The sequence below is a fragment of the Panicum virgatum genome, chromosome 5K (assembly GCF_016808335.1).
Source record: "Panicum virgatum strain AP13 chromosome 5K, P.virgatum_v5, whole genome shotgun sequence".
Lineage (NCBI taxonomy): Eukaryota > Viridiplantae > Streptophyta > Magnoliopsida > Poales > Poaceae > Panicum > Panicum virgatum.
This window is the reverse complement of record NC_053140.1, coordinates 52366276-52379412: the sequence shown is the minus strand read 5'-3', so window position 1 is coordinate 52379412 and position 13137 is coordinate 52366276. Positions and strand designations below refer to the sequence as shown.

Below are 13137 nucleotides of genomic sequence, written 5' to 3'. Positions count from 1 at the left end.
TTCCTTTTTTTTAGAAAACTCATCCATGATACAAGAGCTCTTGGAGATGCTCTGCATCTATGAATAGCTAAAATCCTGATATAGCCATTATGTAAAATGAAATAGCTAGCGAAAAAGGGATGAAATCCAATAGTTTCTCCAAAATTCAAAAAGGAATGGCTAGCGTTCAGCGACAGGCAAAGATACCCAGCGGCACCCTCTGGATAGAAAACGATGATAGAAGACGAGGCAGATAAAGTTTCTGTTGGAAAGAGGGATTTTGTCATTCTTTTTTTTCTAACTAGCTCAACATACAAGAGCTCTTGGAGATGCTCAATGTCGCCGGACACAATTATTTAAATCCCAGCTCTCTATTGTTAAAATGAAATTTGATATCACATCTATTATTCACAGGAAAATCAAGTATATATAACTTGAATAGTTTAACCAACGTGATTGCACCCTTCCCATAAGGGTCGGACTCTAGGATTAGACATTTTATGTGTCTTATAATATGGTTATTTATTTAATGGTAAGTGATATGGACTGACAACAAGGCATTAGTTTATATTGATTTCACCAATCTTAAGATCTATCAGCCGGATCTCCTTTAGCTATTTATAGCGGTGGTAATGTCGTGTTTGTGACTTGTGAGCACCTGTTTTGTACTTTTTGAGCAACATAAATATTTTCATTTCAATTTAGCACGTCTTAATACTCAATTCTTTACCTACGTTTTCTTTCTTTACCTACGTTTTCTAGCTCCATCCCGAGCATATACTTCTCTTCAGTGGCGGAGGACCAAAAAAGATTAAGGTATGGCGAAGTCGAATCGTTGAAAAGTGAAGATTTCTAATTAAAAGTAGTACTACGGAGTATAAAGCAACGTCATCTTTCATCAATTCAACAAAGCAAATAAGAAAATAAATGAAAAGTAATTAATCGAATTGCAATGGTGCGAAATTCATTATGTACCTCTAATCTTATCCCCTTAGCCTAACACCTGCCCCATCCGATGAGTGCCAGTTTTGCTGCCACAATCGCTGGTCGTCCATGCACCGGCGTCCAACCCCCTGCCGTGCTGCTGCCTGCGTCTGTTCGGCACGGCAAACCGTCTCCAGAAGCCCGGACGCTGATACGCTGGTGACTGTCTCATCGAACACCAAGCGCAGTTGTGGTATGGTTCGTCCTTTCCTTTCGTCTCCGTCTCTCCAAATGATGGATGGATCCTGTGCGTGCGTATTGGTCACGGAGAGAGGGACAGACTATAGATGCAAACAAGGCAGAGTTGGCCCGTTAAACAACAACAAAGGAGCTAGGCCCACAAGTTGGCCCAATTCGGAAAAAAAACGTTCAACCTCAGTAATCTAGCCCGATGTGGCTTCTTCTTCCTTCGTGCGTTTATTTTCCTGGCGCTCAGGTCAGGATCGGATCTCTAATGGTGGCTGACAGAAAGTACAGTTCAAGATATAGGGTTCTCGCAGAAAAATCAAGGTATGGCGACCGCCATATCTCGCCATACCGGGTCCTCCGCCCCTGCTTCTCTTTTCAAATGGTTCTTGAGTGCAATTTTGGCAATGCCCACCCCTTTCTCCTTTTACACCTCCTCCGCCCTCTTTTGTTGTGCGCCACCATGACTCACAAATGCGATTTTAGAACCACCTTTTTCCACAGCCCCTGCAGAAAGCCCCTAACTCACTAGTTTGGCATCCTCATCGTCATCGTCATCATCAATTGTCAACATCCATACTAATTCAAGGGCCAGAAGCCCGAGAAACCCAATGAGAAATTGCTATCTCATTGTTTTTACCAAAGCGAAAAGCATCTATCTTCTTCAAACGAATTCAAAACTGAGAGCGTCTTTTTTTGTTTTTGAGAAACCGGGTAGCATTAGATTTATTGATATAAAAGTTTACATGCACTTCTTACAAAGACACCTCTGATAAAAGCAAAATTACATCCAAGTCTTTGTAAGACATTCCCTGTCATCTTCGACGCCGGCCACCGGAGCCGCCGCTCTGACCCACGAAGAGAGGAGCGCCAAAGCTGCAACTTGAAGCCGATTCCCAGCTCGACGAAGGAACTTTCGAAGAAGCGACATACATTTTTAACGCTACAACAGTCGGCACATCGCAAGAGCCAATGCACACTTGAATCAATGAACGCCCGAGCAAACCGTCGCCGAGAGAAAGGAGATACGGCGCCTCAAGACGTGCTGGCGACCTCCAAGCAAGCAGCGACGAAACAACCCCAAAAGGGAGACTCCAACCCGATTTCTCAAGGTAGGAGGAGACATACCTCACAACACCATCCATAGAAGACACGTTGCCATCGCCGCAGTCGCTGGAGATGCTCTGGAGGAACAAAAGAACTGGTCGCTTGAACCCTAGGCCACTGAGATGAGCTCGCCTTCGCGTCGCCGCCGACGAAGCGAAGAACCTAATCCTAATCCTAACCTAACTAGAAGTATTCTAATAGGAGGGGATATGTACACCAGCCACCGAATCCCCACTTTACAGGCTCACCGGCGCCAGAAAGGCCACCGGCGGCGAGGAGAGCCAGCGAATCCGGTAGCGGGAGGGAGAATCGCCTCGAAGTCATCTGTTTCAACTGTAGCAGGGGAACGAGACGAGAGGAATCCGCACGCAACTGAGAGCGTCTTTCAAAAGAGAATTCAGAAGTGAGAGTTTGATTATTGGCCCGGCCCAAAGGAAAGGAGTTCAGGTCAGCGCCAGGAAAACCCAAACCCACTGCCGCGCCGCACCAGATCACCGTCGCCATGTCCGCCGCCGCAGCCGACTGGCTGCCGTCAGCGTCCGTGACGGCGTCCGGCCGCCCGGTGCTGTCCGCCGGCGAGGTGGAGCGGAACCTACTCCCGCTCGTCGACCTCGAGCCCGAGGAGAACCAGCGCCTCGCGCCCCTCCGTGGCTGCCTCCTCGCGCTCACCTCCCACCGCCTCATCTTCCTCCACGAGCCCTCCCGCTCCGCGCGTGGGCTCCCGCTCGCCACCGTCGTCCATGCCTACCCTCCGCACCGCAGGCACAGCCACAACCCCCTCCGCTCCCTCTTCTCCTCCTCGTCCTCATCTTCCTCGTCGCAGCACCACCGCATCCGCCTCCAGATCTCCATGCCGCCCGCGCGATCGGAGGTCGTCGCCATCGTAGTGACCTGCAAGGCCGACGTGGATGTCTTCTTCGGGAGGCTACTCGAGGCGATCCGCGCGAGGGCCTGGGAGATGACACCCGCGGCTGCTCCGGCGAGCGCCGCCCCCATGGCGGAAGGGGCCGCGCCGGCGGAGGACATCGCGATCCGGATGCCCGTTGTTGGGGTCTCGGGGATACTGCGGATGGAGCAGGAGTCGTGGGAGAGCGCCGGGCAGAACTTGCAGGATGCCTTCCAGGATCTTAACGCCCTCATGGTTCGAATTGCATAGCTATTATATCAGATTGATTACCATGGTCTTATCTGAACTCAATTATTATTTTTCCCTGGTCCAGAGCAAAGCTAAGGAAATGATGCAGCTAGCAGAGAAAATGAGGCTAAAGCTATTAACGAACTCACCAGCTGAATCAAATTCCAATGACGAAGAGATGGGTTCTAAGCAAGACATGCAGGATTTGTTATTGAGTGTTGGCATTGTGTCTCCTGTGACGAAAGAAACTGCTGGTGCTTTGTATCATCAGCAGCTGTCACTACAGGTAGCTTGCACTTGCTTGTTTATGCTTTTCCAATTTTCTTCATGTAAGAATTAAGTTATTACTGATCGTTAGCTTTATTTGGATTGCCAATTGGTTTTCGTAGTGCATGAGTTCTGTAAGAAGTTGATGTAGGTTGGACCAAATATTCATTCAGTTTCGGACTTCATCGCCATATGGCTTATGCACAGCAGTATATTACAGTATAAACTGCTTGATAATCATGTCTTCCTCCATTCGCTAGGAACCTTAACTTCTATTGAGTAGTAATGATGGCTCGTTTACATATGTCAGCTATATGCCTAGGCCATTTTTACCATTACTTGAATTTAGTCAAGAGCTGTGTCTTTATATTCGTCATTGGGAAAAGGGTACATTACCGGAGAATCGCTAGGATATTATCATTTATAACACATGAAGAATCAAGAAACTATAAGATTCACAGTCTTGTCTATTAATTGCCAGGAAGGCAGGGATAAAAAACATTGTCCACGCCTTCCAAGTTTCCTTCTAATCTGAGAGACGTGATTGCACATTCTTCTCTTCTCCTTAAGCTGCGCTATACTAAGACTAAGATTTGTTATTTATTAATGATTATTTTCTCCGTTCATTGCCAGCTGGCGGACTTTGTAAGAATACCGCTTGAGAAAGCAGGGGGTATGATAGCACTAGTCGATGTCTATTGTCTCTTCAATCGTGCCAGGGGAACAGGTCTGTGTTTTTTCTATTACAAATATCTAAATAGAATTCCCTTGGTACCTGTGTTCTGAAATTAGTTTTGTTTATTTTTTTTTGTAGAGTTAATCTCACCAGAGGATCTTTTGCAAGCGTGTTCGCTCTGGGAGAAAGTTGATGTGTATGTATATGGTGCTTTTGATGATTAACTACCAAAAATCTCTAGTTTTCTGAACAGAATCTAAACATGATGGGAATAGCAAAGAGTAGTTAGTTTAGTAACTTTCCAGCTGGCTCATCACCAGCCATTGATCATGGTTTTGATGTTTTGCTTATAGATGTTGATTTGTAATGAGCAGCCCAGTCATGCTCAGGAAATTTGATAGTGGAGTGAAGGTGATCCAGACCAAGACACATAGTGATGAAGAGGTAAACCACTGCAACAATAAGTCTTAATGCATACTGAATGGCCACTAAACTGCATATTGTAGATAATCAGCACTGACTCTGTTAGTGGGTTATCGTTATTACTGCCACCACTATTTTCTCCACCTGTCTACATTTGTACTTCTGCCACTAGCAATATTTTTAGCACTAGGCACTAGTAAGCGCTGATCTTTTTCCTCAACAAACATAGGTATTTGCGAGAATCTTGTCACTTGCTCAAAAGCCGGATGCTCTTCGGAAAGGGATTAGCCCAAGTGATGCTGCATTCACTCTGGGAATTGCACCAGCTTTAGCAAAGGAGCATCTTCTAAATGCAGAAAATAAAGGTATGATATGGCTATTTTGAAGTATTTTCAATTTTGCAAGTTATGTGTTTGATTCATAAATGAAACTTAACTACCACTGTTTCTCTCAGGCTTGTTATGCAGGGATGTCAGTCCAGATGGATTCCGCTTCTTTGTCAATTTGTTTAATGAGATTGATGCCCAAAATATTTACACGTAAGTAGGAGCACACCCTGCCTCACTGCAGGTTCCTTTTGAGAGATTATGCCCTGTATTGATTTGTTTGTTTTCCAGGCAAAAACCACATGGACTGTACCACGCTTGGATCTCTGTTGCCATGGCGTCTCAGTGACACTGGTCAGATCAGCTGGAGCATATTGCTGCAACTCTTTGAAAACGTTTGATCAAAGTTTTGTCTGAATATCCCACCATTGTGTATGATGTAACACACCTAAAGACGTGATGTAACAAATTCATGTATTTTGTGGAATGAAATAGAATTTGAGTGCGATGTTTCAATTGATTAGCCAAAACGGGCTCTTAAACAAAAACAAGTCAAAATGAGTAACCATAGTCGCACCATGTTTCAACTTTCAATTGATTTATAGTTTAGATAGAATTAATGGACAAGATAGAGATATTAGATCCATTATTGATATTGTTTTGATTGATCGGTCCACATGCAGTGCAAGGGAATGATGCTCAGACTGACTTCCTATCTTTGCGCATTATTATTTAAATAGTGCAAAGAAAGTTGTAGCTTGAACCTCCTCGAAGAGGATGACTAGGAGGAGTTTGTTTACAATTGTACGAGCAGCAACACCTTTGAAAACCATCAAACTCGCTACACTTCGGTTAAGCCCCAACGAGAAACATTTCCTCCGGCAGCTGTCAGGAGTGCATCGTACAAGCAGATTTTCGCAATTAGCTACAAAATGAAAAGCAATGATCAAAATAAAGTTTTGCAGATATGTATAATTATAAGAACAAAGTAGTTTTTTTTAAATAATGAAGAACAAAGTAGTTGAAGTACCCCCAACGATGTACCGGGGCCACTTTCTTGACCGAAGCAGGGCGACAGGGCCAACGCCATGATCGCAGTGGCCACCACTAACAGGGTCATTGCATCCCTGGTTTTGAGATTCAGAAGCGCCATCAGACGAGAGATGGGGTCGACGCTGGAACTCCACGGCGCGCATAGCCAAATATGTGTGCGCGCCGGGTGGGGGGGGGGTCTCTTTAATCTTGATTATATGTGTTGGAGGTTGTTTCTAAGAAACTTAATGCTCAGTGGTAATAGCCAACAAAGTATCCTTTAATACTCAAAGACAGTGGCCAGCAAAATGCCCCATAATGCTCAGCGGACAGCGGTAGTGCCTAACAAAGTGTCCCTGATGCATGACAGAGTAACTATTTCACGTTCATCTATTAATGATGTATTTTTGTATGGACGGTAGAGATTATGCTAGTTGCTGAGATCTAATGGATAACACTAATCGAGATGACGTGGCTTAATGTGGTTGTAGAGAAATCAAAGTAACTGACTCTTAGTGGGGACCAACTATATATGTTTTATAGATTGCTTTTTTAAAATGCACGATGAAAATATGCTTTATGCATTTATTTTGATATTGTACTAAGTGTTAATATATTTTCTAAAAAAATGATCAAATTAGAGTAATGTGCTGAATGATAGGGTTGGACCCCGTAATCGACCTGAGCTTCAGACCACGAGCTAGTCACGTCCCGCAAAACGGGCTCTTAACCAAATGCAAGTCAAAATGAGTAATCTTGGTCGCACCATGTTTCAGTTGATTTATAGTTTGGATAGAATTAATGGAGAAGACAAAAATGTACTAGATCCATAGATGGTTGAACAGTTGACTCCTCCGCCTACTTCGCGAAAGAAAGGAGCCGAGGGGCGCCGCCGCCGCCGCCACCGTTTGTGGCCTCCGTTCCCTCGCCTCCGGCCTCGCTGCCAGTGGTGACGAGGAGCGGAGGTCCGTCTCTTCAACAGATCGTCTGTTTTCGTAGGGTCTTAGTCGAGTCCACCTAGGTCTAGGGTTTGCTCGCCGTCGATGTTCGGCGGTGGAGTTAGGTTTTGCCCGAGGAGTGTGGATCCTCTGCGGCTTGCTTTTCCTGGCGACGTCGGTGATGCGGAAGCGATGGCGGCGTAGCGGAATAATTTCTCCCAGCCTCTTCCGTTCTCCGATGGCGATCTACTCCGACGTCAACGGAGAGGCTGGGGAGACCTGTCCAGGAGTCGAGGGCCGGCGCATCGTCGTCTTCTTCAGGTGATGATGTTGTTGACCCTATTAATCTTGAGGAAGATGATTTTTGGTGAAAATCTGAGTTTTGCTCGGATTGCCGGTGGTGGAATCGAAGGATGCGTCGTGGGTACGGGAGTTGGCCGATGTGCATGTGAGACAGTGTACTCGGCTGATTCGCCTAGAAGTAAGCCCTCCTATGCGACCTCCACCTTGTGGAGATTGGCTCTGGTGCCCGATGACGATTGGGAAGCGGCTTCGGCGGTGGTGACGAACGGATCTCTAAAGGCTTCGAGAAAGATGAACATGAGCTTTGGACTTCTTTGTAATTTTCCTTTTCTTTGAGGTCCTGTTTGTGAAACGACCGGTGTAATGCGCTAAGATCAATACATTTTCCTTCTCAAAAAAAATGTACTAGATCCATTATTGTCATTGTTTTGATTGATCGGCCCACATGCTGACATGGAGTGCAAGGGGAATGATGGTCAGACCGACTTCCTATCTTTGCACATTATTATTTAGATAGTGCAAAGAAAGTTGCAGCTTCAACCTCCTCAAAGAGGACTTGGAGGAGTTTGTTTACAATCGTACGTGCAGCAACACGCATCACGACCCCCAATCTCATGACAATCTGTTGTAAAATTGGTATGCCCCAACGAGACACATTTCTGGCGGCAGCTGTCAGGAGTGCATCGTACAGGCAGCCTTGCGCAATCAGCTGCAAAATGAAAAGCAATGATCAAAGCCAAGTTTTGCCGACATGTAAAATGGTAACAACAAAGTAGTTGAAGAGTACCTATACATGATGTGCCGGCGCCGCTTTCTTGACCGAAGCAGAGCGACAAGGCGAACACCATGATCGCAGTGGCCACCACTAACAGGGTCATTGCATCCCTGGTTTTGAGATTCAGAAGCGCCATCAGACGAGAGACCTTGTTTCTAACTGTACCGTACAACTGCTCTACGGCCTGGTTTGGAATTCATGCATCTTCGGCCATACTTATATGGAGGCAGATGGATGAAGCAAATGTGGAGAGTAATTAATTCTTGGAGTCATGCTTCTCTGTTTAGGAGATATCTTTGGCTGTCATTCAATTTGTGCTTCACTCATAGCCATACCCCTTGGATGTTGATCCAATGATTTAGATTGAAGTTTTTCATAGTTTGCACGGAGAGGTTGATTTGCACCTGATACATTCCCAATTAACTATTGCTTGATTTAGCGAGCTATATTTACTTATTCCCTTTATTTTCTTTTATATTGCTCGGTATGGTTAGCTGACTATTGATATATATACTTCCTCCGTTCCAAACTTTTAACTTTTCTAAATATATATAGTTTTTCTGATGTATTGAGACAAAATGTATACAAAGATGCGTACTGCATAGCAAAGACTGATATTGGTTTGCAACTGATATGCTCCCAAAGTTAAAAGGTTAAAACGAGCTATAATTTGAAACTATTTGGAACAGAGGAAAAATATAATGCAATTAGTACAAATTAATGGATGTGGCGCGCCCACGCGAGTGTCGTGTCTTCTACGGAGAACATCATCGGTTATCCTGTAAAGCATTCAGCCACCAAGCGACACTTCGCAGGAAGACAAAATTTAGGTAAGTTTATGCTGTTGTTGCTTCCGATTTGGCATATCCATCACACAGCACGCATACCTCCATCACAATACCTCCACTTCAAAACAGGACTTCACTTTTAACAAATCCTTTGCTGTTATATGTCAGGTGAGCTCGCCAATTTCACAGCAATATCCACCCCATCTCTTACCCCAACTAAGATGCTGCTGCCTTCGGGCACCAAATTTTGTACGCACAAAAAAATTTCCTTTCCCTATATGAACCACTCAGATCTCTCCGTCTCAATCACTCATATCCGACGGCCGAGACCGTCCGGATCATCCCTCTCTCCCCGCGCTCCTCATCCTCCTCCCTCGGAAGTCGGAAGCATTCAAGCATAGACCCCTCTCCCTCTCTCTGTTGCTCTTTGGGATTAGATTCATTAGGATACACGAGGATTGCGTAAGTGCTTCCTTCCATGTCACATAATGCAAACTCGGCACGATGCCATCACTATGTGGTAGACTGGTAGTGTGGCCTTTTGATCTCAGAAACATTTAGCGATGAATTGTCAGAACAGAATGTAATTATGCAAGGCAAGCGTGTTGATTGCCATATCCAAAAAGAACATGAGGCATCTCAAAAGAACAGGATGTTTGCGGTACATACCCACCAAGATGCAGCAGTGAGCGGCAATGTGAGCAAAGCATCTCGGATATGTAATCCAACAAAAAAAATCGAGCAATCCACATCTGACATAGCAATGTATCGGCAAAGATCTATGGCAAAGCATGTAAATTTAATTTACCACACATCTCCGAGCATAAGTACACATGATTGACAGAGTCAGTTTTGTGAAACTGGACAGGCGATAATACCGAGCCAAAAGCAAAAACATAACCAAATCTGGCACTAGCACCTCAAAAGAGAACTAGTTTCTTTTTCTTCACAAACACCCACACTATCTATTGTAGATTGTATAATCTTATAATATGTAATAAGGCAGCAATAAGTTGTTCAGACATCTTCCTCTTCCTGGGAGCCCTGCCGAAAAGCTTCAAGCCTGGGCAAACATATGGAACGAAAATACTGTCAGTTTCCAGCAACAATTTTTTGAAGTCACCGACAGCTATAGCCGGTCATGTACAAGCAGTTCGATGCTATGCAGAATTGCTAGTATGGTGTAAATGTAGTGTAGAGCAGAGGAAAATGCATGTCCAAGACAGTTCAACTTTGTTCTATGCCTAACAAAACTGTTAAGACAGGCAGCTGGCCCCTTTGGCCAATTGGCCCATGGGTGTTTTGCTGCATCAGGACTTGAGTCCTTTTACAAGCCTGGTTGATGGTTAGATAGGCGAGGATCTCCAGCGTTGATTCGGTTTCTATAAGCCAAACCCTAGGAGCCCTTGCCTATATATTAATCAATCTATTATTACTGTGATCCAATGTCGCTTACAGAAGCACTAAAATCCTGCCTACACTGAGGCAGCTATAATGCATGCCTATTTCAGCATTGAACATATAATCAGAACAAGCACAACAGCTCACTGGAGTATTCAGGCAAAGCACAAACATGTCATTAGCATACATCTATCTTACCTTGTTGGCGATGTTGTTGGAAAGCCAATCAAGCCCCTCGTACAACCCTTCACCAGATGTAGCACAAGTGCTCTGGATGTACCTGCATTCCAGGAGATAGTTTTATGTTTAATATTAGCACAGATATATCTTTTAGATTCCAGAAAGGCAACAGTGACATTGACAATTATTTGAGGACAAGATATAATACAGCACTGCAGAATGGAGATAAAGATTCAACCCAATCACAGTATCTCAAGTGGTGTGAATTAATGCAACATTGGTGGTCCCAATGAAAAGATTAGATAATATTCATATATCTTCACATCCTATAGAAATGATAATTGAAACAAAAACACTTCAAACATACAACGTAATTTATACTTGCAAACGTGTCCAATACAGACTCCAACAAATTTCAGAATGTCAGGGCAACTTCAAACATGATATGTGAAGAGTACGAAAATAAAGTTTCTTACCAGTGCCGCTGGCGCAGGGAATGCAGGCCAAGCTTGTCAGTAATTTCAGCAGCATTCATAGCATTAGGAAGATCTTGTTTGTTTGCAAACACAAGCAGCACAGCATCACGCAGCTCATCCTACAACATAGAAAGAGATCTAAATCATTAGGAATTAGGTCGATTAGATTGGATAAAGGAGCAGAAAAGCTCTGCCCAATAAGCACTTTGAGAAAAAAAAAGATACATGAATGGTGTCAGCAGCAGAAAAAAAACATGCATCATAAGCTGCGCAAAGGGCCCCAAGAAACTTTATTTGGCAAGCCAGTTTTAATCTCCAAATTCATTATTGCAATATATTCTTGAAACCAAAACTTCATTTATAGACTGGATATTTGCAAAGTGGAACTTTTTACTAAAATAACACTAGTATGTTACCTCATTCAGCATCCTGTGGAGCTCATCCCTAGCCTCAACAACACGCTCCCTGTCATTGCTGTCCACAACAAAAATGAGACCCTGCGTGTTCTGGAAGTAGTGCCTCCACAGGGGCCTGATCTGTTTTGAGTTTTTGGCAGAGAATCAATAAACAGCTAATCCACTAAAAGTTTTTTTTTAGAAAATACTAATGCTATGGATCTTGAGAGCAGAAACTATTTGCTAAGAGTTCAGACTATGATAATCCATTTGAGATATAGCTCAGTTATGAGCACATTTAAGTACCTTGTCCTGGCCACCAACATCCCAAACAGTGAAGCTAATGTTCTTGTACTCTACAGTTTCAACATTGAATCCTGCAAATTTCAAAGATAAGCCAGTCTGTAAGTTGTAAAAAATATATTTCATATTTTACCAATTTCAGATGTACTAGCTAGCACATGTTCTGTATGTCTTAACAAGTATTACCAATCGAATGTTCCTAAAAAGATGATGTGTCCTCCAGAAGGCCTTCGTGTTTGTCAAGTTACTATTCTAACGAAACCTTTTTTACACGAAAATGAATCAATGAAAAAGAACAATGTTCAGGAATCATGATTGAGTTTGCTCGATTTTTACATGGCTATAAAACCATTATAATCGGATTACAGCAAACTGGGTAATTTTCTCAAACTGTCAGAAAATGCAAGCCCCAAATGTGAATTGTCACCATGTTTGAGTTTACAGTTCATAAATTAAATGCGCTGTACAGTTACAACATCTTCCGCGCAAAGGAGAGCATATGGTGGAGGAAGGGCTCACCGATGGTGGGGATGGTGGTGACGATCTCGCCGAGCTTGAGCTTGTAGAGGATGGTGGTCTTACCGGCGGCATCAAGGCCGACCATGAGGATCCTCATCTCCTTCTTGGCGAAGAGGCGGCTGAACAGCTTCCCGAACGAGAGCCCCATCTCTTCCTCTGCCACAACACAAGACCAAACAGGTTTCAGCCAACCGAGCACAGATCCACATCCACAGACACTCGCTTCGATTCCAACGCGCGTAAGCAAGCGCATCCCACAGAAATCCCGCGGAATGGATCCCAGGTCACGAGATCCAAAGCAAGGCGCGGGATCGAATCGGATTCGCGGGCACGCGAGGGAACATATATTCGCCAACGCTAGCGTGGAGCCGAAGCTGGATCATGCCGTAGCGGGGGGAAACGGCACCCCGATCGCCGGCCAGACGATCGGCCGGATCAGATCCGCGAGGCACGGAGCGGAATTCATGACAGCACGAGGGAGAGGCGGGAGCACTCACCGAGACGGTGGCGAACGCCTTCCTCCTCCGCCGCCGCGCGAGCTCCCTCCCTCCCCTCGCTCCCCTTCGCCCCTGCGCCGCCGGGCTTCGGCGATCTGCGTGCGCGGATCGGCGGAGGCGGGAGCGACGACGCGAGCGAGCGAATGCGACGGGAGCCTGTGGCTGGCTGCGGCCCTGCGTGCGGTCCGAGCGGCTGGCCCGAGGCGGGCTGCGATAAAATAGAGAGGAGGGGCGCTCGCGCGGGGCCCGGCCGAATCGACCCGGGGCGGGCGGGCTGCGGGCAGGTGGAGCCAGCTCCTGACCGGGACGCTCCGCTGTGAGTCTGACGTGTGGGGGCTTCCAGGCATGGGCCCAAATGGAGGCTAGACAAAATGGGCTAGTGGGCGTGTGGCGTAGCGCGGATTCGATCAATCTCAGCCGCGCTTTATTCGGCGGGCCGGGAAGTGG

General features: G+C 45.3%; 2 protein-coding genes across 2 annotated transcripts; one reads left to right on the top strand and one right to left on the bottom strand.

The window, feature by feature from the left end:
* The first annotated feature begins 1853 nt into the window (after window positions 1-1853).
* On the top strand, window positions 1854-5599 carry LOC120708438 (vacuolar protein sorting-associated protein 36-like). Its single transcript, XM_039993677.1, has 8 exons — window positions 1854-3397; window positions 3477-3677; window positions 4292-4385; window positions 4473-4530; window positions 4709-4778; window positions 4987-5122; window positions 5212-5296; window positions 5375-5599. The coding sequence occupies exons 1-8, from the start codon at window positions 2759-2761 to the stop codon at window positions 5430-5432; spliced, it is 1341 nt and encodes a 446-aa protein (XP_039849611.1). The 5' UTR covers window positions 1854-2758; the 3' UTR covers window positions 5433-5599.
* A 4086-nt stretch (window positions 5600-9685) lies between these two features.
* LOC120708437 (ADP-ribosylation factor 1) lies at window positions 9686-12889 on the bottom strand. Its single transcript, XM_039993676.1, has 7 exons — window positions 12691-12889; window positions 12194-12349; window positions 11678-11748; window positions 11393-11512; window positions 10977-11095; window positions 10519-10600; window positions 9686-9982 (listed from the first exon to the last, which is right to left on the bottom strand). Exons 2-7 carry the CDS (start codon window positions 12339-12341, stop codon window positions 9977-9979), a joined length of 546 nt encoding a protein of 181 aa, XP_039849610.1. The 5' UTR covers window positions 12342-12349; window positions 12691-12889; the 3' UTR covers window positions 9686-9976.
* Window positions 12890-13137: the final 248 nt, after the last annotated feature.